Here is a 23,820-nt window from a genome sequence, read left to right as displayed (position 1 = left end):
GCTTAATGAGGGGTTCCAGATGAGTACAAGGGAGAGGAAGGAATACATAGCTAGGAGCAGGATAGAAGCTGGAAGAGAGAGATCTCCTCATGGATTGCTGCTGCAGAAGAATGACTAAATCATCAGCTCCAGGAACCGCAGTCTCCTGCCTGGTGCCTGAAGACCCTTGCCAGAATGCAACAAATAACTAGGGACAAGTAAGAAAAGAACTGTAAATACTCTTCTGTCTCTCCCTACCTCAAAGGGCACCTACCGACCAAACCTCAGCTATCATTACTTGCAGACACTTCCTAAAAAGCAACCCTGTGGAAAAATCAAAGTCTGTATTCACAGTTACATATTTATATGGCACCTTTAAAACCACATTAAATACCATCTCCATAGAGAAATTACTTCTATTTTCCCTGAAATGAAAAAAATGGGCAGGGGGAGAAGGAAGAGAGAAATCGATTTCTGGATAAAACTGATCTACCAAAGAGAAGTGCAGCTAGAATTGTATATTAAACTTTTTGGAATAGAATAACAGACTATCTCATGGGCTACTTGATTTTCAAGGTAACAATGAACCTATTCTACCAACACAAACTGCTCACTATAACAAAAACAGTATGAATGGTGACAGTGTAACACCATTTGCAAATCACAATGCTAGCATTGACCCTGGCAAGCGCCATTCTGCATTAAATTAATGACAAGTGAAAATTAACCTTTGCTTCCAGTTAATTGCCTAGCTTACATACCAGTCCCAAAGCTTTCACTTTGCCCTAGCTACTACAAGACCATCAGAAACAGAGATTACATTTCTCGACCACTGAAATGCAGATTCTGTCCCACCAGATGACTATCTGTAGCTGAAAGGATTTAAAGTATTTTCTAGCTATGATGCACTACTTGTGTGTATATTCAATTAACAATGCTCAGTTGCAGCTGTTAAGAATGACAAAGCTAATTCATTCATGAAAGGGTTACACGGAATTGTTAAAAAATTGACTATCTAGTCTTACCTAAAACATGAGCCATGACAAGTCAGAAAAAAATTAATATTATTCCTTTCGGTGGTATATATTAGCTCTGAAACCAACTGTTTCCTGTGGGATAATGGCTTGCTTTTAATGAAATCATAAAGAAATCACAGCAAAGAGTTAAGAATTAGAAAAACAAGGCAAGGTATCTATTACTCTTTATGAAGAATATTTAGAGAGATCCAGAAGAGTTTGCATGCTTCAGTAGCCATTTTAGAAAGGGGGAACTTTTGAAAATGTATCATACCCATAATCACCATAAACCCTATAAAAATAGGCAAGTAAGTTATAGCAATAAATACTGTTAAATATTTGAAGTTAACTTCAATTGCATACCTAAAAACTTCCACAGACTGTTTTTAAAGATCTACTGACATAACCTAAAGCCAGTAAGGATAATACTAGATAATAAATTGAAGTTTGTGGTAACTGAATTTGAAAGCAGCAAGAATACATGAGATACTGAAATCTAAGTTCTTCTGAAATTTCCCTTAAAATACAGTTGTTTCTTTCTGCTGGGTTTTTACCTTATACCCATCCAAGACAGCTAGCTACCTCTGCCCCATGTTCTGTTCAGACAAGGACATGAACTGCACAGGGACCTGGGAGGCCTATGTAATCCATGCATGAGAGTCACAACAGAATTTTTAATCTGCTAACAAGTTTGTTCCCAGTCAGGTTTTTGCCTGTGGTGTGGAGGTTGGGAGTAGGTTTGGAGGTGGAGACGGAGGACTGTAGTTTTGTTGCCATTGTTGTTTTAAATATAGTATTTCAACCATACCAGTGGTCAGCATACCCAGTTTCTAATCGAGCTTGACTTGAACTGAAGTGGCCTTGCCTAGCCTTGCTAATAATACTTGATAAGAGGATCTGTGAGTCTCTTCCAAGTTCTTGATAAGCAAAACCATAGTAGCAATTATTAGAAGCGGAAGATGCTATGACAATCACACATTTTAGTCACATTGTACACAAAACCAGAAAGCTCTACAAGCTTCCAGGGCTGCAGTATCAGACTATGAAGACAAACCCAGCCAGTACTTCAGAAAACCCAATCTGGCCTTCTGGCTGCCTGCCATAAAATCTTTACTTCATTTAAATTCTGCTCCAATTCTACTCTCTATTGTTTCATTGCTTTAGGGAGCTTTCACTTCACAATGAGGACACCTCTGCCAATCTAGCCCTGCCTCTGTAAATAATTTACTGGTTACATGATTTCATCATAAGCAGTGACTGGAACTGCAGCATGGTGGAATTTAAAACATGAGTGTCAAAACGTCCACTTACCAGAATCCCCCCCGACAGCCAGTGCCCTATCAATGGCCCTGAGGCAATGTCTGGCACACCTGGAGCAGGTCTCTGCTTGCTGTGGAAACCACCAAATATGTTTCATCAAGATGGGGAGGAAACTCCCCTCCAAGAAGGGTAACTACTTCAAGACACCAACAGTAAGCTTCAAATGGAGTACACTGATAAAGCAAGGGGAGGGGGCATTCCACACCAGTTCCCTCCACTGTGTCTTTAAGCCAGTCTCTCATATTCCCTTTAAGATTCATCACGTCTCATGCCCAGAGAAAACAGTCTCAAGTCAATTAAGAAACATCAAATCTCTTGCTGGCTCCCTTGGAAAACTAAGCTGCCTCATGCAGGCTCTTAAAAATATGGAGGGAGGAAGGAGATACCTCATCCATGCCAGCCAGCTGCACCTCTTCACCTGCATAAGGCCATTAAAAGCTGTACCATTGTCCTCACAAGAGGAATGATGACAAACTTTTACTCCTCCTGTAAAGGCCTTTAGAACAATCTTTCATATTAAAACCAGTTGTCAGACGCACAGTTTGTGTCACTGGGGCAGTCCCGAAGAGAACGCAAAAACGTCTCTCCACAGGGATGTAAGGTGGTGTTATTTGAAAGCATGACTGTAAAACTCAGAGCACATGCAGTTCTGAAGGAGTTTATGCTCTGCACGAAGACGTGTAACTTGTGAATGGATCCATTAAAAACACTCATCTGAATACAAGTCCTGCTTACAGAGCAGAAAGCAACGCTGAGCAGTCACTAGAATACTCCACAGCCAGCAACTTCTTTGAGAAGCATCAGGAGTGGGGACAAGCTGCACAATAACAGTGATGTGAATTCTCCACCATTAGATAATGTAGTGCTAATCTTCAAAAAAATTTTACTAGGAGTTACAGATTTCACCCTGCAAACTCCATTAAATTGTTTTACTGAGTAGTGTATTTATTTTTTTTAATTTATTAATAATGTTACAAAATAAATTCAAGCAGAAGGAAAGCTTTCATCAAAATTGCAGAACAGTGGAAGACATGACAGCAATTCAGGTCAAACAGGTTATAAATATTTGCATTAACACACTAGGTCTGATTTGTCATTGGCTTTTTATCGTGATTTGGTTTTGTTAAACTGACTGCCACCACAAGTATTCCTGTTCTAGTTTATCTTCACATTATTTCAGCTCAGTATGTTCACATACATACATAACCTGAAATTCAAGTTTTGGGACCTCTTCTAAACTAATTGCACTGTTAACCATGTTTTCAATGTTAGCCAATTAAGGACAGCATTGAGGCACAGTTGGGTTGACATTATTTATATTTACTTACTTTTAATTTAAATTGAGAGGGGAGGGAATAATTACATTTATTATAACCAAGCCTAGAACTATACCTGTAATTAAGGATCTGACACATCTTAGAAGAACTCTATTTTCGGTTGCTTAAAACATATGCCAAACTATCAGTGTGGTCACAGATTTCATACAGCAAGTGTTTTTCTACTATTTTACTTAGAAGTGAAAAACAGATTCTGTTAAAATGATGCTGCCATGCCTGAGAGTAAGACTAGAAAAAATAGTTTGTGAAGTCCATATTAAAATACTTTTTGAAAGTATTCTGTTGACAAATCCTAAAACTGGAAGAAGCTGAATTTAAGATGTGGCAGACAGGCTGCGTCATACCAAGGGTGTGGCTTTTGGTTGGTTTGCGGCTAGCTCTTTTTTTTATTGGGGGAGGGGCGGGGGGTGGAAGGGGAATAGAGGGAGGATTGCTCATTTTCTTGACAAAGTACCAAAATTATAGGCCTCTGAAAAACTTCAGAAGAGGTTGTTAGTTTGGAAACTCAGTTTTTCACAGACCAGCAGCACTGGACATGCTCTACAGTCTCTCTAGGACATTGGATTGTTGCACATGCTGCTTCCACAGGCAGGTAAAAATATGCTCAGCTGCTTTACGAACAAGCTGAGGTGAACTTACCTTCAGTTCCTCCTCCAGCAGCCAAGAACCTACTCTGGAAAACTGGAACTAAAAGCACAACTCTATCCTAAGCTCCTTGCTCTTGCCAGGGAAGCACACAAAATAGGAAGAAACCAAAATACTAAGAATGCTAACATGTGAAAAGCAGAGAGAAGACACAACACAGGCCAGTGGATAAAGCAGCAGTGGTGCCACCGCTCAGAGAAGTAGACAAACACAAAGGAGGTCAAAACCAAATGAAAAGATCAAAAGCCAGGGAGAAGATGCAACTGAAACAGAGAAAAGAGACTGGAAATGCTTACAGTCTCCAATAAAGAGCAACTGTCTTGCAGATGCAGCTTCCCCCCACCCCCAGCTTCTTTCTCACCCTCTAGGTACCTGGCATTTATTCTGATTCTGGTGACAATGTTGTGCTTAGGAAAAAAAAAATATTATTGTAGTAAGAAACAGTAGGAAGTAAACTGTTAGGTTCAAAGTACACAGCAAGAGATTTTTTAAATGACATCTTGTTTTCAATATATAAAGTTTTGGGTTTGGCATTGGGGTTTTTTTCCTTCTTTTTTTTCTTTAATTGCTTCCATATCCTTATTGCAGGCAGATCTCACCAGGGTATCTGGATGCAAGACAGCCTGTAAGACTGATTTTTCAGTCTTCTCTCTTCTTCCTTAGGACTCTTTGTAGTCTCTTTCCTGGTAATCACTGGAGTTAAATCTCAAAATTTTAAGAACATCATTAAATGCTCCTCTAATTCATCCAAAAAGACACTGATAAGATATGAAATGTGGTGTAAGAAGAATCAGCATTACAGAAGAAGGTGTAACACTTCAGGGGAGAAAGTCTTTGCAAACATATACAGACTAAAGTTTCTAGCAGTGCACATTTATGGAAACAAAAATCTCGCAACAAGACAAGCAACAATTTCCAAATTGAAACTAAAATAACGTCTTATCCCATAGGAAGAAATCATTTGGGCAGAACTGAGGATACTAGAATTATCCAGTAGCTACAGGACAAGCCTACAAGTGCTGAACTCAAGCAGTATTCAACCAAAGACGATTTGAAGCAAGCCACTCTTTGTGCCTCAATTCGTCATCAGAAAAATGAGTAGATAACACAGCCCTATCTCACCAGAATATATTCCCTGCTTGTTATCTGGCACTCAGAATAACACAGACTAAGAATTCTATTATTCTTTAGCATTCATGAGGATAGCAGTAGCAGGAAATATTTGCTTTAAAGAAAATAAAAGCTTATAGATGTTTCATTAAAGAAAGTGCCCATCCCTGGCAAGGCTTTATTTTTCACATGAGAAAGGACGATGTGTAGTTCTAATATTTAACTGAACAGAGAGATTCAAATGCTTCAAATGTCTGGTTTTAAGACACAATTCAGCTACTTCAACAGCCAGCTTATATTTGTATTCAGTAGTATTTAGAGAATTACATCAACAAACAAAAATGTTAAGATACAATGTATTTTTAATTAATTGGTTCACTGCAGATTCTTCTGTTTGGTAGCAAACAAAACTACATACAAGGGAAACAGAGCTGAGAGAAGGAACGTTTTCATATTATGGCAGACAGGTAATTACACACAAACTGTGTGCATGTGTCAGGCTAATATCAGAAGTCAACTAATTAGATTTACTACAAAATCTACAAAGACTTTAAGCAGGAAACAATTCCTCTCTGTCCAACCTCTTCCAGTGACTAACTGAAATTTAGTATTTTTTTTCATATGCTTAAAGAGGTCTTTATTACATATGCTCTTGTGAGAAGGATTCATTCTTCACACCAGTCTAGTGCCTAAAGCTTCAGCCATTCAGCCTCAGAGGAAAATTAGGAAGGAAAAAAGTTTATCTCCAATTATATTATCAGCATTCTTGCACCTCACTAGCATTTCTTGTGCTTCCAAAGCAGTAAATTATTGAAATAACCTTTTCTCTTACGGATCTCTTATCTTTTCATCTACGAACCTATACTATAGCATACCTTCTTCTATTTTCATCCACTATTCATCTGCATGACACAACAGATTTCAACACTTTTAATTCTACTGTACTTTTTCATTAATACAGTTTGAAATCCGCACCTAGTTAGCATCTTTCTCCCCCAGTAAAGAAACTATAGGTCAATGTTCACGGTCCATTCATTATGGTTTTAGCACAGCAACAGTGTAAGGTTTGGCAACTAGCGTATTTTAGTTCAGGAATTTAATAACACTACATCCTCATTTTTTGAACTTGAATGCTAGAAGTTCCAACTGCCCAAAGATGACCTAAAATGTTGTCTCCTAATTCCAAAGTCACTAATTTTAAGACCATAATCATCCTGCTCTCTCTCACAGAACAAGCCTGAAGAAAATTTACAAGGCTCACCATTAGCAAAAGTAACAGCTGTTACAAATAGGAAAGGAATGGAAATCAGTTGGTTACAAGAAAAAAATAGCTGCAACTACCTTAAAGTTTTGTCATAGTATGTATAGCTTAAAATTCACCAAACTGTGCTGAGAAATTGGCAATATCTGAGTAAATCCACTTTTATTCTCAGATAGTAGCCCACTGGATTCCCTCACACTAAACTTACTACATGAGGTATGAAAAATTAACAGCTTCAGAAAAGGTTAACAGAAAACACTCTTAGGGTTTCATGTGCTCGTTCAAATGTCCTTTGTGTCTAGGAGTTTCTTAAAATCTACAGGGAAAGCAGGGCTCAGAGTAATTTTACATATATTAGTATTAGACACCAAAACATTCCCGCAACATAATTGGATAATGGTAAGTCTCAAATTACCTCTTCTTTCTCCTACACAGGCAGAACAGGCACTTGGAGAACATTTGACAGAAGAGAGAAAAAAAGTGAAAAAACACAAAGGAAATACACAAAGATGAAAAAAGGAAATAAGAGTAATGAAATTTCAGCAATGTGTTCATGTCTCTACACTTTGTTTTTTCTTGCAATAAAAAAACCAAGGATACTCACTGTAGAAAGAAAAGAAAAAAAAAGGTTACATAGGGAATGTTATAGTTTACTGCTGCTTCTAAGAAATGCAGTGAAAGCATGTCAGAGACACCTGGATTTGCTACTTTAGATATAGATACAGCTAAAGATTAAAAATTCACTTTCATCTAAAATAAGGAACATCCACTATGTGCCTACCAAATAAGCACCACATTTTTGCTGAATCATTAAAATATATTCACATACTTGGGCAATTGTACACACTACCAAAAAACCTATTTAGTCATTTGTTCAGCTCTCTTAGCTGTTTATTAAACTTCACAGGAGCAGCTCAAACAGACAAAGAGAATGAGTGGATGATACAAAACAACAGCTATTTGGAATCTGTGGCCTCCTTGGGGTAACAAGTTGAAGAAATTGAGAGGTCAGGAATGATTATAAAAAAAATCAGTTTAACTAAGCAGAATTCAAACAGCAGTAAGATAAAACACTCCAAAATATATTTCAAATTAAAATGTTTTTTCTTTTAAACTACTGGTATAGAATTGAAACAGAGCAGTTAACAGCGGTAAGAAATTAATAAATGCATTTCTAAACCTTCTGAAAACAAAATTTCATTAAAAATATGGTATCTAATAGTTGTATGTTTTGAAATAAAATCACCACCTTTCACAACTTTCCTCTGTAACTGTAGTTTTAATAAGTACATTGCTTTCACAACCAGCTTTCAATTATGAGATGTCTCAAAAAAACATCAGCTTGGGATCGTAATGAAAGAAGCCCAAAACGGTGAAGTGGACAACAATGGACGGAAGCCAGCAAACCAGATATCTGTTCCTCTTTGCTGGTGGCATGCTAAGCAACAGTGAGATACTTCATCTCACTATGGTCCTCCTTCCATCCATTGTCTATATAGTTTTAAGTACTCTGATGCTTTTTCTCATTACAATCACAGTTAGGCCTCAATGTTTTGGTTTTTTCTTTTTTTCCTTTTAAACATCTGTACTGCAATAATCAGTGGTGTACGCAGCACAAGTTCTCAAAACACAACTGGTGTCTCAGAACAGAAAATCCAGGGAATGAGACTTGTCTCCAGCTCCCAACAACATTTATGGCAACTTAGACAATTGCTTAGAGGGGAAAAGCAGCTATTTTTAACTATCTTGCTTAGTGGCTGCACTTGAGGGAGGCTCCCATTTCCTTTCTTCATCTTATGTAGCCATAACTACTATTTCCTTTTCCCTCAGCTGCTTTTACAAAATATGTGAGCTTGCAGCTTGCAACAATGCACTGTCTTCAATACTGTCACAGGTTCAAAGCAAAAGCCGAATACTGCTTCCAAACCAACTTCTGCCCTGAAGGGCAGCAGGCAACTTTACCTTTGAATGCATCTATTTCTGTTCCACACAAAAATAGCAAGCCTGAATTAGGTAAGGCGCTGAACATGAACCAGCAGGCCAGGCAGGGGATCCAGATTTAAGCTGCTGGTGTTTAATGCTGCTGGTGCTCCCACTAGTAAGTGCAAAGGGGATGCAGCTCTCACACAAATGTATTTTGACTGTGCTGCTTAAGCACCAGTACTTGGTGTGATCATTTGCAGTTGAGACAATTTAACTCAAGCACAGGAATCTGTAGAGACCAACAGCACTGTATGATTTGTCAGCTCCTAATGACCAAAAGCAAATATTAGGTGGATCATTAAAGAGGAATTTAAGAGCTTCTATCTAGGACTATCACTGCTAAAGACCTAGCTAACTCTGACTCTAGTTTAATTCTGTTTATTTTAAAGCTATGAGAGGTTTATTATCATATGCTAAAACAAGTCTTCTGCACTCCTTAATGGAACTGGATAAATGCTACCATATGCCAGGTATGGGACAGGAGAGAAGAACTCTTATCTTCTTCCTCAAACGGAGACATTTGAGATGAGGACAGTCTTTGTATTCACATTTGTATACATTTGGTGAATAAAAACCGGAAGGATAGGAAGGGCAGAGCAAGCAAAGGCTACAGTGGTGCTAAGCTAACTTCCAAAGCCTGATCTCATCAGTCTTGCACAATACAACTCTAAAAACAAAGACAAGAATTCAAACTGCTAGCAAAACTACAAGGAAAGGTATCCGCTACCACACTAATGACTAGATATAGATCTCCAAGAGAGCATGATGACTTTCTTTTTGAACTGTCACACCCTCCCTCCCCTGCCATGCAGTAGTTGACAACATTGAGAATAATTTTTGGTTTTCTTCTACACATAGTGAAAAAATATATTACCAGCTTGCCTTTCAAAAGTCCTGGAACCCTCTAATAAAATGCACTATAGGAGAAATAGTTTGGAAATATGTGGCTTGGAACCTGTATATTCCCCAAGGACTAGAATAGCCCTTTATGCAATTTTACCCTAACTGCCCCCCTCCCCAAATCCTAACCAAAGCTTCATATAATCCTTCCAAAAGCATTATTTAAATATATATCTGAAATCACTTCCTTAATTACTCACTCAAGCTCATGCGTGTTTAAAAGTAGTAGATGAGCCACCTCTCATGGGCTATACTGAGCCAAGTTTATGTAGGCAATGACTGTCCTATACTGCCTCTAATCTCACCCCACTGCATTTGCCCCAGAACAAATTATACATTCACAGAGGATCTGTCATCTGTCAGTCAAGATTCTCAGAGTTTGTGTTCTGCAAGACAAAAAAAGTAAAAAAACAAAAGAGCTCCACTTTTAGAAAGCATACCAGAAGAGTCAGGAAAGCTAAGCATTCCTTTAGGGAAGAATAAAGTTCAGTCTTTTGCACTTCCTTTATGCATCCCAGTTGATCTGAACACTTATCAAAGATCTCTTTTTAGATACATGACACAACTCATTTCTTTTCATTAAAGCAAAGAAATGCATAAAACAGCATTGTTCAACTTGAAATAAAAATGCCTTTTTAAAATAACTGAAAAAAGGGGAATAAGTGAAAATGAAAAAGAGAGAGCATCAAGAAAGCACACTTGAAGAACCACCTCCAAATTGGGGGATATAGCATCCAAGGGGAAGAGAGAAGCAGGAAGGTCTGCAACTGCCAAAGTCTATTCTCTGCAAGAACTTGAAATTACTCCATCTTCCATCAAATGAGGCAGAGATCCTGCAGAGAAAAATACTTTATAAAAACTGTCATAATTATGTACAAAGCAGCTGAATTAAGGTCAGACAGACAGTCATAATAATGACTTTTTTTGTTTTATATGACTGATTTCATGTTTGTTTTCAACGTTCTGCTTTTAGGTAACTTTTTAGGTGACTTTTGCTGGTGAAAACAAAACTATAGAATTATGCTCATCCTCTGCTAAATACAACATTTGCAGCTTCCCTTCTTTAAGTGCTCCACTTGCATCTTAAACTGAGGAAGGATTATCATCTCCTACTCAAGCAGAACAATTGGCGAGGGAGAAGCAATGATGTCCACAAAGCCAGATAAGATAAAATACAAAATTACAGTGGGAATTTAGTTACTTTACCCTGCAGCAACTTTGCATGTGGATGCTCACAACTTCCTTCCAAGAGCCATCTTACACTTACTGCAGGTTAGGAGCACGCACAGAGGCAATCAAAGCAAAGCAGTTGGCAAACTATTTAGTTTCTATCTGAACCGATCATGTTCCCTTGCATCTCTTTGCTCATGAGTTCCTAACATTTATCCTCAAGCTGTCAAGGTGTATCTCACTGCTTGTGCCTCTTATGCTATCAGGGGCATCTGCTACTCACTGTTTGTCCTCAGATCACCAAGAAAACTTGAAAATACCTTTCCACGCTTTCCTTAATAGCTCCACCATCTTTCCCCTCAGCAGTCCTCCCCAACCAATTCTGGTAGTGTCTACGTAGAAATCAAGCTAACAAATCCACCAGAACTAATTAAACTGGGCTCAACTTGTGCTACATCACATTTTACCTTTGAATTTTTATATGCCTTAGAAGTAGACACATGCCCTCTACAGAGGAAAAAAGAAAAGAGGAAAAAAGAAAAGCAGCCCTTTCCTTGGAAACCTGGTTTGAAAAAGTCAAAGCCCACTCTACTACTCCTCAATTACAGGAGGGAGATGAGTCTCTGATAGCATTTATTAATACTTTTTGCAATAAAAGTGTACTTCAAACTTCCTCCCACCTCAACTAGATAACAAGCTTTTCCTTCAGTCTAATGTAATTAACTGTCCAGCACTTCATTAAACCATCTTTCAAAAAGCACCACCCCTATGAAATGAGAAGAAACCAACATTCTGTAATCCAGGCAGCATCCTTTCAAGTCAAGACCCTTAACTCTAGGAAGAGTATTGCCGGTGATCACACGGAGCTCTTGACTTGCCTTTCTGTGTGCCCACCACAGCACATGCTTTAGCTGCAAGGTCACTTTTAAGAAGGTGATGAGCCCTCCTTGTTTGTTACAGGATGAATGATGCTCTGTCTAGACTGAAACTTGATGGAATGCAGTTACCTCTGCACCTCCTATTCCCACACTTCATGGAAGTGAAGCAAGCCCCAGTGTTATCAATTAAGCACTGAAACTAACCGCTTTATGTAATTGCCACAAAGGAATTTACTATGAGATTCCATCACACACGTCATCCTCATTTGTTATTATATATTTCAGCTAAAAGTAATAACTCTTTGTATGTGGCATTCCTAGATTATTTTAAACTATTTAGTTGCAATTATATGTTGAAAGCACATGTCAGTAACATAAAGGTAAATTGATTACATGCTTATTCTAACCATCCTAAAAAGAAAAAAACCAAGGGCAGACAAGGGTGGGCAAATCTAGGGAAAGAATTAAGATACAAATACGTTGTCCTGTAATAACACTGAAAAACATCCAGCCAGGATGTCTAGTTTTATCTGGAGAAGCAAGGATATTGCAATAGGCTTACTTCTCAGTGTTTCCTCACTAAAATGCCTGATCTCCAAAATCTCTGTCAAGTTCAAAGAATTAACTGTAAATCTGTACATTTTTCAAATTAATAAAGTATTCAGAACATTGGAATACTAAAAAGGCTGGGGGGGATTACACCAGCATCTTGTATAATAAGCATCTGAAAACAGAATATAACTGCACTGAACTTCATTGTCCCAAAGTGATTCTGGTTTTAAGCTTATAGCATGAACACAAAAATACGTGAAAAAAGCAATGTTGAGAGGCTCATAACTGGCATCACGTCAGCACAGAAAAGGAAAAGTGACTTACTTAAATTTCCATTTAAATGCAGAACATTCACATAAATTTTCATTTTCCCCTCAGTAATCAGATACAGAAGACAAGTTAACTGATACAGTAAGAAGTTCAGTATTTAGAATTATCTTGATTAACTTCAATTAGAAGCCTGGCTAAAGGCTATTGACATCTTTTGCTTGGTTTTTATTTTGCATTATATGCATGAACGTATTGCAGAAGACTGGAAGTGATATATAACAGCGTCATTAAATATACATCGAATCCTCGTGTCTGAAAACTATGGATTTAAGTACATTTTAAGATTTGAAGTTGGCAGAAAAGATACCATATGCACGACAAATATATGAAACCTGCCACCAACGAGGAGCCATATCTTGTCTTGTTGGTAGTAAAGCAACATTAAAACATAGGTACTATTTGTAAAACTCCACAGCCATTCAATTGTTTAAATTAAGCATTACTTAAGACACTGCACTGATTTTCACAAATATTTAACAACAATTTTATGGAAGATTAATCCTAACCAAATGCAAGGAGGTAAAGTCATAAAAAGGATTGAGATTCTATGCAAATTCTCACTTCCCTTAGTACAACTGTGGATTATTCAGGTTCTTTGTATAAAAATATGCTCAGTAAAGTTCTGCACTATTGCCACATAAAAACGTTTTTTAAAAGTTAAAATTTTAGTTTTCATCTGTTCCTTTACACTCCTACCAGTTCAAACAAAAACCCATTGCTACTATTTTGATGGGTACTGGCTACACACAGCACAGTTCAGACACAATTCTGGGGGACATATTCTGGACTTACTGGCAATTCCAGGTGCTTTCTCACTCAGCTAGTGCAAGCTTCCTTCTGTAAAAGGACATACAGGAGTAAGAGTGCAACACACACTGCCCTGTGTGCTACACACAATTCACAATTCTTCCCAATTGGTCGCCCAATTTTTAATGAGAACCTTAATTAACTGTGGAGCTTTTTGACTTTTTCCGCCTATCTTCTTCCCTTGTTATTGGAACACCAACTCCATTCACAGTTTTGTTTACACCACGTTAAAAGCCCATTCTTTATTCCTCTGCATGCCTTATTATGTTCTCAGCTCAGCTCTTTTGTTACTAACCCTTCTGCCACCCTTCCAAAACCAGTCGAGAAAATCAAGTTGCTGTCCATGATATCACTCTGACAATATCTGCCTCCTTTTGCAGAACCTCACTTGCTTGAAGTTGAAGGACTTGTTTTGGTGACTGCTTCAAAGTACCTTATCTGAATAGTTGCTTTCACATTTAACTCTTCCATTCCTCAGCAGGACCCAATTCAACCTCCCTTTTACTACATTCCCTCTTAAACGCCTCTAGGCTTCCTCAGAATATGCTTGCCAGTCTCATATATTATGGCACTACTTATTATTCAGGCGTCTTAGGGCCTCACTGCTTTTTTTCCCTGCACATGGGAAAGGGAAAAGAAAAATATTCTTGCATTCTCAAAGTGAAACCATGAAGTTGTTTGAGTTATTATATTATTATTGTATCACTAGTCTTCCTTATTTTACACACCTTCTCCCCATTTTTTAAATTCATTTACTACATTGTGTCATATTTGGACTGCATATTCCTGCGCCCAAAGGCCACATCTTCAATTTTAAGTAGCATTATACAGTCTGCATACAAATTACTAAAATAATAGTCAGGGGTTTATTTGTTTTGCACACAAACATTCTATTCCACTACTTCTTAAAATAAGGGAAGCTAAATTTGCTGACAGCTTCATTAATGGTACTACTTCTCTGACAGGAAACAATAAAAGCAAAGAAAGTCTCTATTTGCCATTTAAGATATCTAAGTTTGTACTGAAAAATTCAGGAAAAAATATTTACTAAATTCTTAGCTAAAACTATGTTAAACAACTGTGGCCAAATAATTGTGTTCTGCTGCAACAGCATTAACTACTATAGACTAAATTTAACTAAAATTTAATTAGGCCAGAGTCATCTTAGTATGACTAAAAGAGAAATTATTTAACAGGTCCTGGTAGAATCTGGATGTAATTAATAAGTGTAAAGTTTACCAGTCACACAAAATAAGCTGTTTAGAAGGACTTTTTGGAAATCAAGAACACCAAGCAAACAGCTAATTTGCTAATATTAAAATATTAGGTTTTAGCAGTGAAGCAGATTGGTATGCTTGAATGTTGGTAACATACTGAGTACGTAAAGATATATACACATACAGACACACACACACATACATGTATTACAAGTCATCTTCACTGTACCTATGCAATACACACTAGAATCAGGGATTTGCATGTTCTATACAAAAAAGTTTACAGAGAGATCCAAATACTGCGGCAGTGGGCATGAGAAATTATTTACCCTACTGTTTCCACGTCTTTTTTTCACTCATTTAGATTCACGGAGTCATTCATCCCAGCCTGCAAAGCAGAGTAAGAATAGCACAGAACGCTGGAACAAGTTCTTCCACTTCTCAGCCGAGTCCTACTCAAATACCAGCAGCAAGCCCTGCGAGACAGGAGCGTGCGCCCTGACCCAGCGCTTGTCTCCTGTTACAGCTGGCAGAGCCCAGGCCTGTGTGGGGCTATTTCCATCATGGCAACTGCTCCAGCTACAGCTCCCTGGCCAGGGACATTACAGCTAGAAGTAAAGGAAAAGAACCTTAAACATGCAAACGTAGGAAACCGACACCGTGGTGGCATCCAGACGAACTTCATTACAGGGTTCCTTTTAGCCCTCTCTGATTGCAACTGAAATTATTTTAATATAGAAAGATTGTTCTTGGCCTAAGTGCCTGCTTTGCATACATATGGTGGTGCCACAGTCTAACTAAAAAGATACGTGCTACAATTTTCCTACTACAATCTTAGTTTTCTTCAGCTTACTATATTGGCTCTACCTATCATTCATATCTCAGACAGCTGAATATAATAAAAATTTATACTTAAGAACCGGTAATCATAAGAAAACCTAATCTTCAGCTAAGAAGGTCCCTTGTCTGCAAATAAATACAGAAAAATAACTTCTGGTTTTTAGGTTTTAAACAAATAAAAGGACTGGCAAAGTTCACAGCACACTAGCACATATCTACAGTGTATATTATGTCCGCATCAATATTTTTGCAACTTGGAAGATATAGGGACACAAAGCTGCCCAACTAAACCAGCTTTACTGACTGAAGGATAGCACCAGAAGGAAGGATTAATTTTCAAGTAGGTTCAGCAACAAACTAACTACAACAGAACCACTCCATCACCAACATAAGCAAAACACTTTTTAGAAATGGACAACTAAACATACCCCTTTAATACAATCATTGCTATAGAAAATAGCTTGAAGAGTAACATGACCCATTATTTTTCCTGATACATGTTTGACAAGTCTAACAAATTTCAGAATGGCAAAGGATTGTGGATTAGCTTAAATTCTTGGAAAGCCTAATTAAGATTCTCTAAGATGGATGGTCAGAAATTTTGTTCCAAGTTTCTGTACCCATGCTGCTTTGGTTGCAGAAAGAAATTTTTTTATTTTTAACAGAAACCAAGCCAAACCAACTAAGTCTGATAAGGCAAAAGCAAGAGCAGCAGAGCATGTTTACACAGTCATTCTTGTCACTGAACTATGTTAAAGCTTCTCACACCAGGTAAACCTGACCTTTGTGACTTATGCAGAGGGAAATGTACTTCATGCCAAGTATGATCAGCTTGAGAGATGACACTGCCAACGCCCAATACTTTGGTATTAAGTGCTGCATTCTCTAATGTATAAATTAAGGAGCCCAATTAGCATACACGACCTACAATTATACTTTCAGTCATCTCAAAAAAAAAAAAAAAAAAGCCTCTTACCCATACTTTCTTACACCCATTCTGCTTACAACTCAAAATAGAAAAAGTATACATAGTAGAACAAGGAGCATAAATGTATTATCAGCTTTTGGCTAAACATAATAGCAAGAGCTGCTGTGTACCACTGCTAGCATTACCTAGCCCACTTGCCAGTAATAAGTCAGTACAGCAGCTCAGAGGTTCACTATACCACTAGCTGTGCCATTTTCTGCCATTTACTCCAACCCAGAAGGTGACAGACAGTACATGCCTTTCCATTACTCTGGCTTAACACAAATAATAAAACTGTTTTTCATGCACTTCACAGGTTTAAGCAAGTATAATACGTAACAGAAACATTCGAAGGGACCACAGGAAAGGCTAAGTTACAGAACCATTGAAAAAAAGATCATAAGGAAGTTTAATGTGTGGGATATCTGAACTAAAGCTAAGTGTATACACAGGACAGTCAATTAAATCCAGTTTTGAAAGTGTGAAAAACAATGCATACCATAAACTGCAAGTTACTCATACACACTGTGAAGTCGTAAATGGATGCTAGCCATTCAGTAAAGTGATTTGGGCATTGTTTTGGAAGTTCAGTTAAAAAAATTGCCTACTGCATTGTCTCAGGTTAAACACAAGTTGTTCCACAAGCAGCAGACTAATTGCCTATAAACATGCCCTTTCTCCCACACTTCTTACTGAACTCCCACCGCTCCCACAAAAGGGATCCCCAGTTCTCCCTGCTGAGTTAACAGAAGACAAAATATACTGTACTTAGTCCAGAAAGGTGTATGCACCAACACGCTTGCCAGCATTTCTGCACTGACTAGGCAGACAGTTTTAAGCAAAGAGAATTACATGGGCTGAGTTCTGCTCTCCTTTCCCCTTGGGAAAGCTCTGCCTAGGAATTGTCTCCTCTATTCTGTTCCTAATTTTCATGAAAACAGTAACAAATTAATCCCTTGAGACTTTTAGCATCTTTCACATATGGTTGAAATTGGCCATCAGATTCAGAAGTTAATGGTGGAGATGGAAGGGTTCGCAGATGGCAATGACTGTCTTCTGTGTCCATCGTGCCTATTTTTCCCTCCCTTTTCTCTCAGAAATAAGAAACAAAAGAGAAAATACAATATACTCAGCAATGCAGAAGGTAGACACCTTTAGATTTCAAACCAAAAAACATTACTTGATGCAAATCCAAGAAGGCAATTGACAAAACTGACACACCCCAATGACTTGGGATAAAACGCCATCACCACCCAAAACCCTTGTGGTTTCCAAACTTACGAGACTGAAGGAAAGGGAGGAGGGTAAAGGCATTATCTAAATGACTAGGTCTCTCATTCATTCTTACAAGAGAGAACAGATATCTTCAAAACTGCTACCTGTAACTACGCTTTCTTTATCTCCCCCAGCACAAAAACTTCATCCCGCCACACAAGTGCAGGCACTCCTTCTCCAAACAAGTCTGACAAATGTAAGACACCATCTCTGTCTCACTGTCTAATATGCCTTGGTTCTCATTCCACTGCAAACCAGACCGAATCCTTGATCCTTTCAAATCTCTCCTGTCCTGCTAGCCTTTCTTCGTCCTGGTCACAGACCCAGACTGACCTCTCCTATCAGATTCCACTCCTGCTACTCAGCCCAGCTCTGCAATTAACAGACACCCCTTGAGTCAGGAGGGCACCATCAGAAATGGAAGTTTTAGGAAGAACCTAAGTTTTCAAAAGCAGTTTTTTAAAATTGCAAAAACTTCATTTTAAAACACTGATAGTCAACTCAAGCTTCCCGTGGCAAATTACCGTAGCCAAGGTTGGGACACTAAGCGTCAACATATGAACTTACCAAGACTGATGTTCCCTGGCAAAGATGTTCCTGTGTGTGTACTCCACGCTGTATGCTCAGATGTATTGCCACATATTAATCAAGGCATATCTTAAACAATCTTGCATTAGAACAGAAGGGGAAAAAACTGCTCCTGTTGCATTATGAAAAACATGATAATTAAGCCCTGTAACAGGACAGGCTACCTAGACAGGCTGTGAAATCCCTCTTCACTGGAGATTTTAGAGATGTTAGACAAACACTGTTATCTGTACTTATGCAACCAGACCATGGAGGAAACAGAATTCACTTCCAGCCTTACACTTCTGTGAACTTAACTTTCAAAGAAAGGAAAAAAAAAAGAAGAAAAAAAAAACAACAAAACAAACAACCCACAGAAAATCAGTTTGAGTACTGAAATGACGGTGTTTTGGAGAACAGTTCTTCTATTTCACTTATTTTTAAATTCAAATTCAAGCAGTGAGCAGTTCCACTAAGTCTATAGGCTTAATAAAATTAATACTTAAAACTGCCTGTAAGCTATGGACAGATTCCTGTCCTACCCAACATAAAGCATCACCAAGCCTGCTTTATTCAGGGCATAAACATTTTGTTCTGAATGAAACTTTATACACCGCTTACACACAGCCCTGGCTGGTAAAGCTAGATTCTGCTCAGAAAATGACAGCACATGCTCATGGAGCAGACAGACTGAGTCCAAACACAATATACTCTAGTGACAGTAAGCCATGCACTCCATTGTGAGGAATAAAACATTTCTGAAGAACCTAACATACCAACTTTCTCATCCCTCTGGTCAGAAAGGCAGAGGAAGGTGGTATCTGCCAAGGAAACAATGCCACTGACTATACAGGGTACTGAGAAATAATGGAATATAAAAAGGCAGGGGGGACAATAATGTAAAAGTCAACAAAGAAATTATTTTTTTAGAGAAGTTCGTAATATGTGCTAGAGAGGTGTCATCAAAACAACCACTTTATATACAGTTCACCATAAGAATAATTACAAGAAATACAGTTATGCTTCCCTCTTTGTCCAGGGTGAAGTGAGGTTTGCCTTCCTTCATCAGCGAAGGATAGGCAGAGAATCTAGCCAACCTTTTACATGTGGTTCCTTTGAGGGTAGAACTATTCATACTGAAGCAAGGTATCTGTGTAATGTCTCAGGGCTTGAAATTTGGGCTCCTTGGCCATCAGATGAGTGCAGCTTCCATTTCCTCACAGGCTATGCCTACACTGCCCAGTGCGGTACAGAAGTACTGAAGTTCACTTGGAAACTGGAAGCAGCTTATATGAGATATCACAGAGGTTCATACAGGCTGATCTACCTAATGGAAGAAAGGCTTTTCTCAGCAGGGTGAATGGCTCAGTGCAGCATCCTGAGCTTTCACAGCTACACTATTTCTTTACACAACTAGACAGTTAATGAAGCCCTAGTCTGGCATACACACTACACTTGTACATGTAGTCATCCATCAAGCGTACCAGTCATGCCCCTCAAGCAAACAGTCTGTTTCCATCTGCTAGGCTAATATTTCTGAGACAGCTCCCAAGCCAAACAGAAAAATAAATTTAATTTTTAGATCACATCTGAATGAGCCATAAACAACGGGTATAGCTCAAGTAAAGAAGTAGACATTGGGGTGCAGATAGGTTTAAAAAAACCTGTTTAATATGCAAGATACATAGAGTCAGTTACTACGCTGAATTAGAAGAACTGAGTTGAATAGCCAAAGGAGGCTCTTCCTCATATCAAACAATTGATATTTCAAATAAATTATGTTTAGACACTAAAGTAACTTTAACAGGCAAGACAGAATTGGATAAAGATGCTTCAGTTCACTCATTTTAATTAATAATTAAAATGATCATTAAAAAAAATACTTCAATCTCTATCCAATTCCATTCACACTGAAAATTTTGCAGCCCTGTTGAAACGCATAGATACATACTCATGGAAAGATTCCCAAAGATAAAAGGATATTCTGTTTGCTTTAATTTTCACCTCATACTTTGCACAAATAATTTACACATTAGACAATGGAATGCTGTCTACCCTGGATATGTATAAAGAACGAAGAGTGGTTTAGTATTGCACATCACAGACAGCAAGCAAGTGAAATGAGGAAAGATTGTATCTTTAATATCAAGTCCATGTGAACACCCAAATAAAATTCTTTAGCAATATTGGGGAACAGCTCAAAGGTTCACCAACCACCTCTTCAGGCACAACCCTCACAATTAACACATCCAAATCATCTAAAATATAAGGGCATATAAATATGTCTCATAGTTCTAAACAAAAGATTTAGAAAGAAGTATTTCAAGTCATTTCAGAAATAAAGATCAAAATGGCACAAACCATTTTTTTCCAATATAACTTCTTAAACCTCTCAAATTTTTACCTAAGACTAGTATCCATAAAATGCCCTTACTGTAGCATTTGTCTTTACAAGGACTAATATATGATTTAAATACAAATTTACCAGACACCTGTGCAGAACTGGATTTTATGGAGGAAGCCGGTAGTATTTCCCCCCTAGTAATCAGCAAATTCTGCATCTAGAGCTAGTTCTTTATTATATCTTCAATTACAAAGGTGAAGGAAGAGCCACCTTCGTTCTTCATTCATATTCCAGATGACGAGTGAAACTGTCATCTACAACCCCACTGTAAGATTTTTTTTGTTGTCTCCTTTATGCATCTTCACATCTTTCCTTTCCTGCCCATACTAAGCCCAGGTCTTTGTGGAGCTCTCCCCAAGGAGGTCCAGATAGCCTCCTCCACACAGAAACTAACAAATCTGTTATGAAAATACTTTCCCTCTGACACCATGATTTTGCATTTAGAAACACTCAGTTCTATACACTGCTGAGCTATAGTATCCATTTGCTAATCAGAAATAAGAATTAATAGTGATTTTCAAAGCTACAAAGGCAGCATTTTCACTCTGATGGGAGCATACAGTTCATACTCTGGGGGAGGGGAAGAGAAGAAAGAGTGTTGGCTCTTTCATGAACATAAAAGGGCAGAATTACACATTAGTGTAGCTTCCCCATGTATACACTTTTTTTTTTTCTGAAATGCAGTGTGAACTTAAAACCAACCATTAGTTACTTTAACTAAAGCTCAAATCGTCCATGTAATTACTTTTACAGAGGATTATGACCAAGGTTTTTTTAAAATGTGGATTGTTGAAATTTCACAATTAAGAAATAAATCACAATGGGAAAATAGGTTCCTATTCACAAAACAACCAAACAAGCTGGCATCATTAATACCCTTTTAACAAGGCAAAACCAGAACTGAAATACTGGGAATGCTGTTGCCAGGTCAGTATTGAGGTGAATTGGCAAAACCATGCAAATGGGCTTGTACCGCACCTGCCCAGCCCTTGGCCTGGTTCAAATCCATACTCGCTCGTTCAGTAACCCTCCTCTCTCATCAGGGCAGAAGAATTAAAACTCCACTGAAGTTTTCACAATGGGGAAAAAAAAAGCCTACGTTTTTTAAAAATTATATTTGAAAGAAAAGTTGAGAGCTAGGCATTCTTGATTCATATGTGCCTTAATACCAGGACTGTTGACCTTCAGAAGTCCCTTCTTCCAGAAAAAAAGAAGAAAAAAGAAAAGAAAAACACTCTTCAAACTACCACAGAGAGACGCTGCAGACATCAATCTAAAATAATGGCAGTCAAAGGTCTGGATGATATAGGCAACATCAATCTTTTCATTTAAATATTTTCTCAAAAGAGACCTCTTAAAAAGCAGAAGCAAGAAAATCAGGGACTATCAGTCAGAGTGATGAAGAAACTCCCTAAACATGTATAATTTCCAGAATTTTCCTAATAATAACACCAAGTATCTTCAACTTTGACAAATAATCCAATTTTAAAACCTCACTGAAATGTAATATGGAACCTACCATCAGCTTGTTGGGTCATCTTAGCAAGATACAGCAATTTTCTTACAAAGATTGATTTATGAATTATACAGATCAGATTACAAAATAACACTAAAAAAAGCAAGCACTGCAAATTGGATCCCGATTACTAAAAAGACACCGAAGTCCTAGGCGTCTTCCAAAAGCACTGGAAAATGCATACTGCAAGAATTGGTATTAGTGCCTAACAAAGCTGGGTAACACTCAGAAGGCTCCAACATGCTGATCTGTCACCATGACAGAAAACCAAAGGATGCCAGACCAACACACACCTCTCTTGCAATATCACGACCAAACATCCTACATATCTGACACTGAGCTTCTGAGCAAAATTAAAAATAGGTCTAAAGTGTCCAAAAATATGAACAAGGATGCTCTTAGCATATATGCTTCCAACTTCTTGTTAAAAAAAAAAAAAAGAGTACTCTTCAAGATCTTTCAGCATTCGTCAACAGTGTTTTTTATTACTGTTCTATAATCACAAGTGACAACAGAAGTAGCTAAATTTTTGCTTCAGATCTCTCCTCCAAAAAAAAAATATATACATTACAGTAAGTCTGTTATAAAACTACAGCACACGTTTAAGGCCCCTAAAAGCACGGACGCTGATAAAATTAAAAATGGCTGTGCCCAAAGATCCCACAGCAAAACAGGCACAGCTCTACTAACGATTAAAATATATATTAAAAATTCCTGCATTACCTTACAAAGGGCAAGGTATGCAAAGCAAAAAGATTATATATTTTTCCAAAACTGAACTAAGTTATTAGACAAGAGATGCAGATCTAGGCAAAGCATACGTCTTGAATGCAGGTCGAGTTCATTTACACAATAAAGCAGATTTTATTCTCCGAGAAACCTAACGAATCGGGATTTCAAAACTTTATCGGGCTTCGCCGCTGAAATAGATGCACACCACTTTTTAAGGAGACACAGATGTGCCCAAATACCAGCGGACCCCACCCCCCTTCCCTCTGCCAAAATGGCTAGTTCGTTACACCCACTGGCTACTTACCAGCCGCAGTGCTGAGCAGCAGGGTGGCACTGGAGAGCAAGAGCACCAGCACAAGGTGCTGCAGTGAGGCAGTCATACCTGGGGAAGCCAAGGATCGAGGCAGAAGGAGGGGAAGAAAAAAAAACAAAAAGAGGCGAAAAAAACCCCGCCGAGAGGAATTTCCTCCTTCTTTCGCACAGCCTTCCTCAACTGTCTCGGTTTACAATCCCGTGTGGAAAGGCAAATGGCAGATGAGAGGAGCCGTCTTCGCTCTTACTCCATTACACCCGCCCGCCTTCATGCCTCGGGAGTCGGCACCGCTCCGCGGACGCTGGGGAAGCGCCTGCTTCTGCCTCCCAGCCCCGAGGCATCTCCCCCCGCCGAGGAACGGCGGCACGCTCCCCACCGAGCTGGGAACCGAGCTTATTTCCCACGCAGCTTCACGATATCGAAGAAAGAGCCCGGTTGGGAAGGAAACATAATCCAGACGCGAGCCCGCGCCTACAGCAATGTCAGTCAGGGCAGCCCCCGTAGGCTGACCGAGGCGCGGAGAGCAAGCTCTACGGGCTTGCGGCAGAGCCGCGTCCCATCCCGTTAAAGGTCTCTGTCTTCTCGGTGCCTCACACGCCCGGGAAGGCGGCGGCGATCCCCTCAGTCCCTCCGCGGCGAGGCGCGACCCCCTCTGCTCTCACGGCGAGGGCTGCGGCTGCATCTCGGCCCATCTGTCTCCC

General features: G+C 38.7%; 1 protein-coding gene across 1 annotated transcript in view; it reads right to left on the bottom strand.

Moving 5' to 3' along the window:
- The window catches only part of BMPR2 (bone morphogenetic protein receptor, type II (serine/threonine kinase)), a 105,531-nt gene extending 82,323 nt beyond the window's left edge, over nucleotides 1-23,208 (bottom strand). The window contains exon 1 of the mRNA XM_010564952.1: nucleotides 23,111-23,208. Within this exon, the coding sequence (XP_010563254.1) occupies nucleotides 23,111-23,186 (76 nt within the window). The 5' untranslated portion in view covers nucleotides 23,187-23,208. The remainder of the gene's footprint in view (nucleotides 1-23,110) is intronic.
- Nucleotides 23,209-23,820: the final 612 nt, after the last annotated feature.

This window comes from Haliaeetus leucocephalus, unplaced genomic scaffold, assembly GCF_000737465.1.
Source record: "Haliaeetus leucocephalus isolate CR32 unplaced genomic scaffold, Haliaeetus_leucocephalus-4.0 Scaffold1, whole genome shotgun sequence".
In the NCBI taxonomy this organism is placed as follows: Eukaryota; Metazoa; Chordata; class Aves; order Accipitriformes; family Accipitridae; genus Haliaeetus; species Haliaeetus leucocephalus.
Note: the sequence above shows the minus strand (reverse complement) of the source record. Positions and strands in the feature narration are given on the sequence as shown.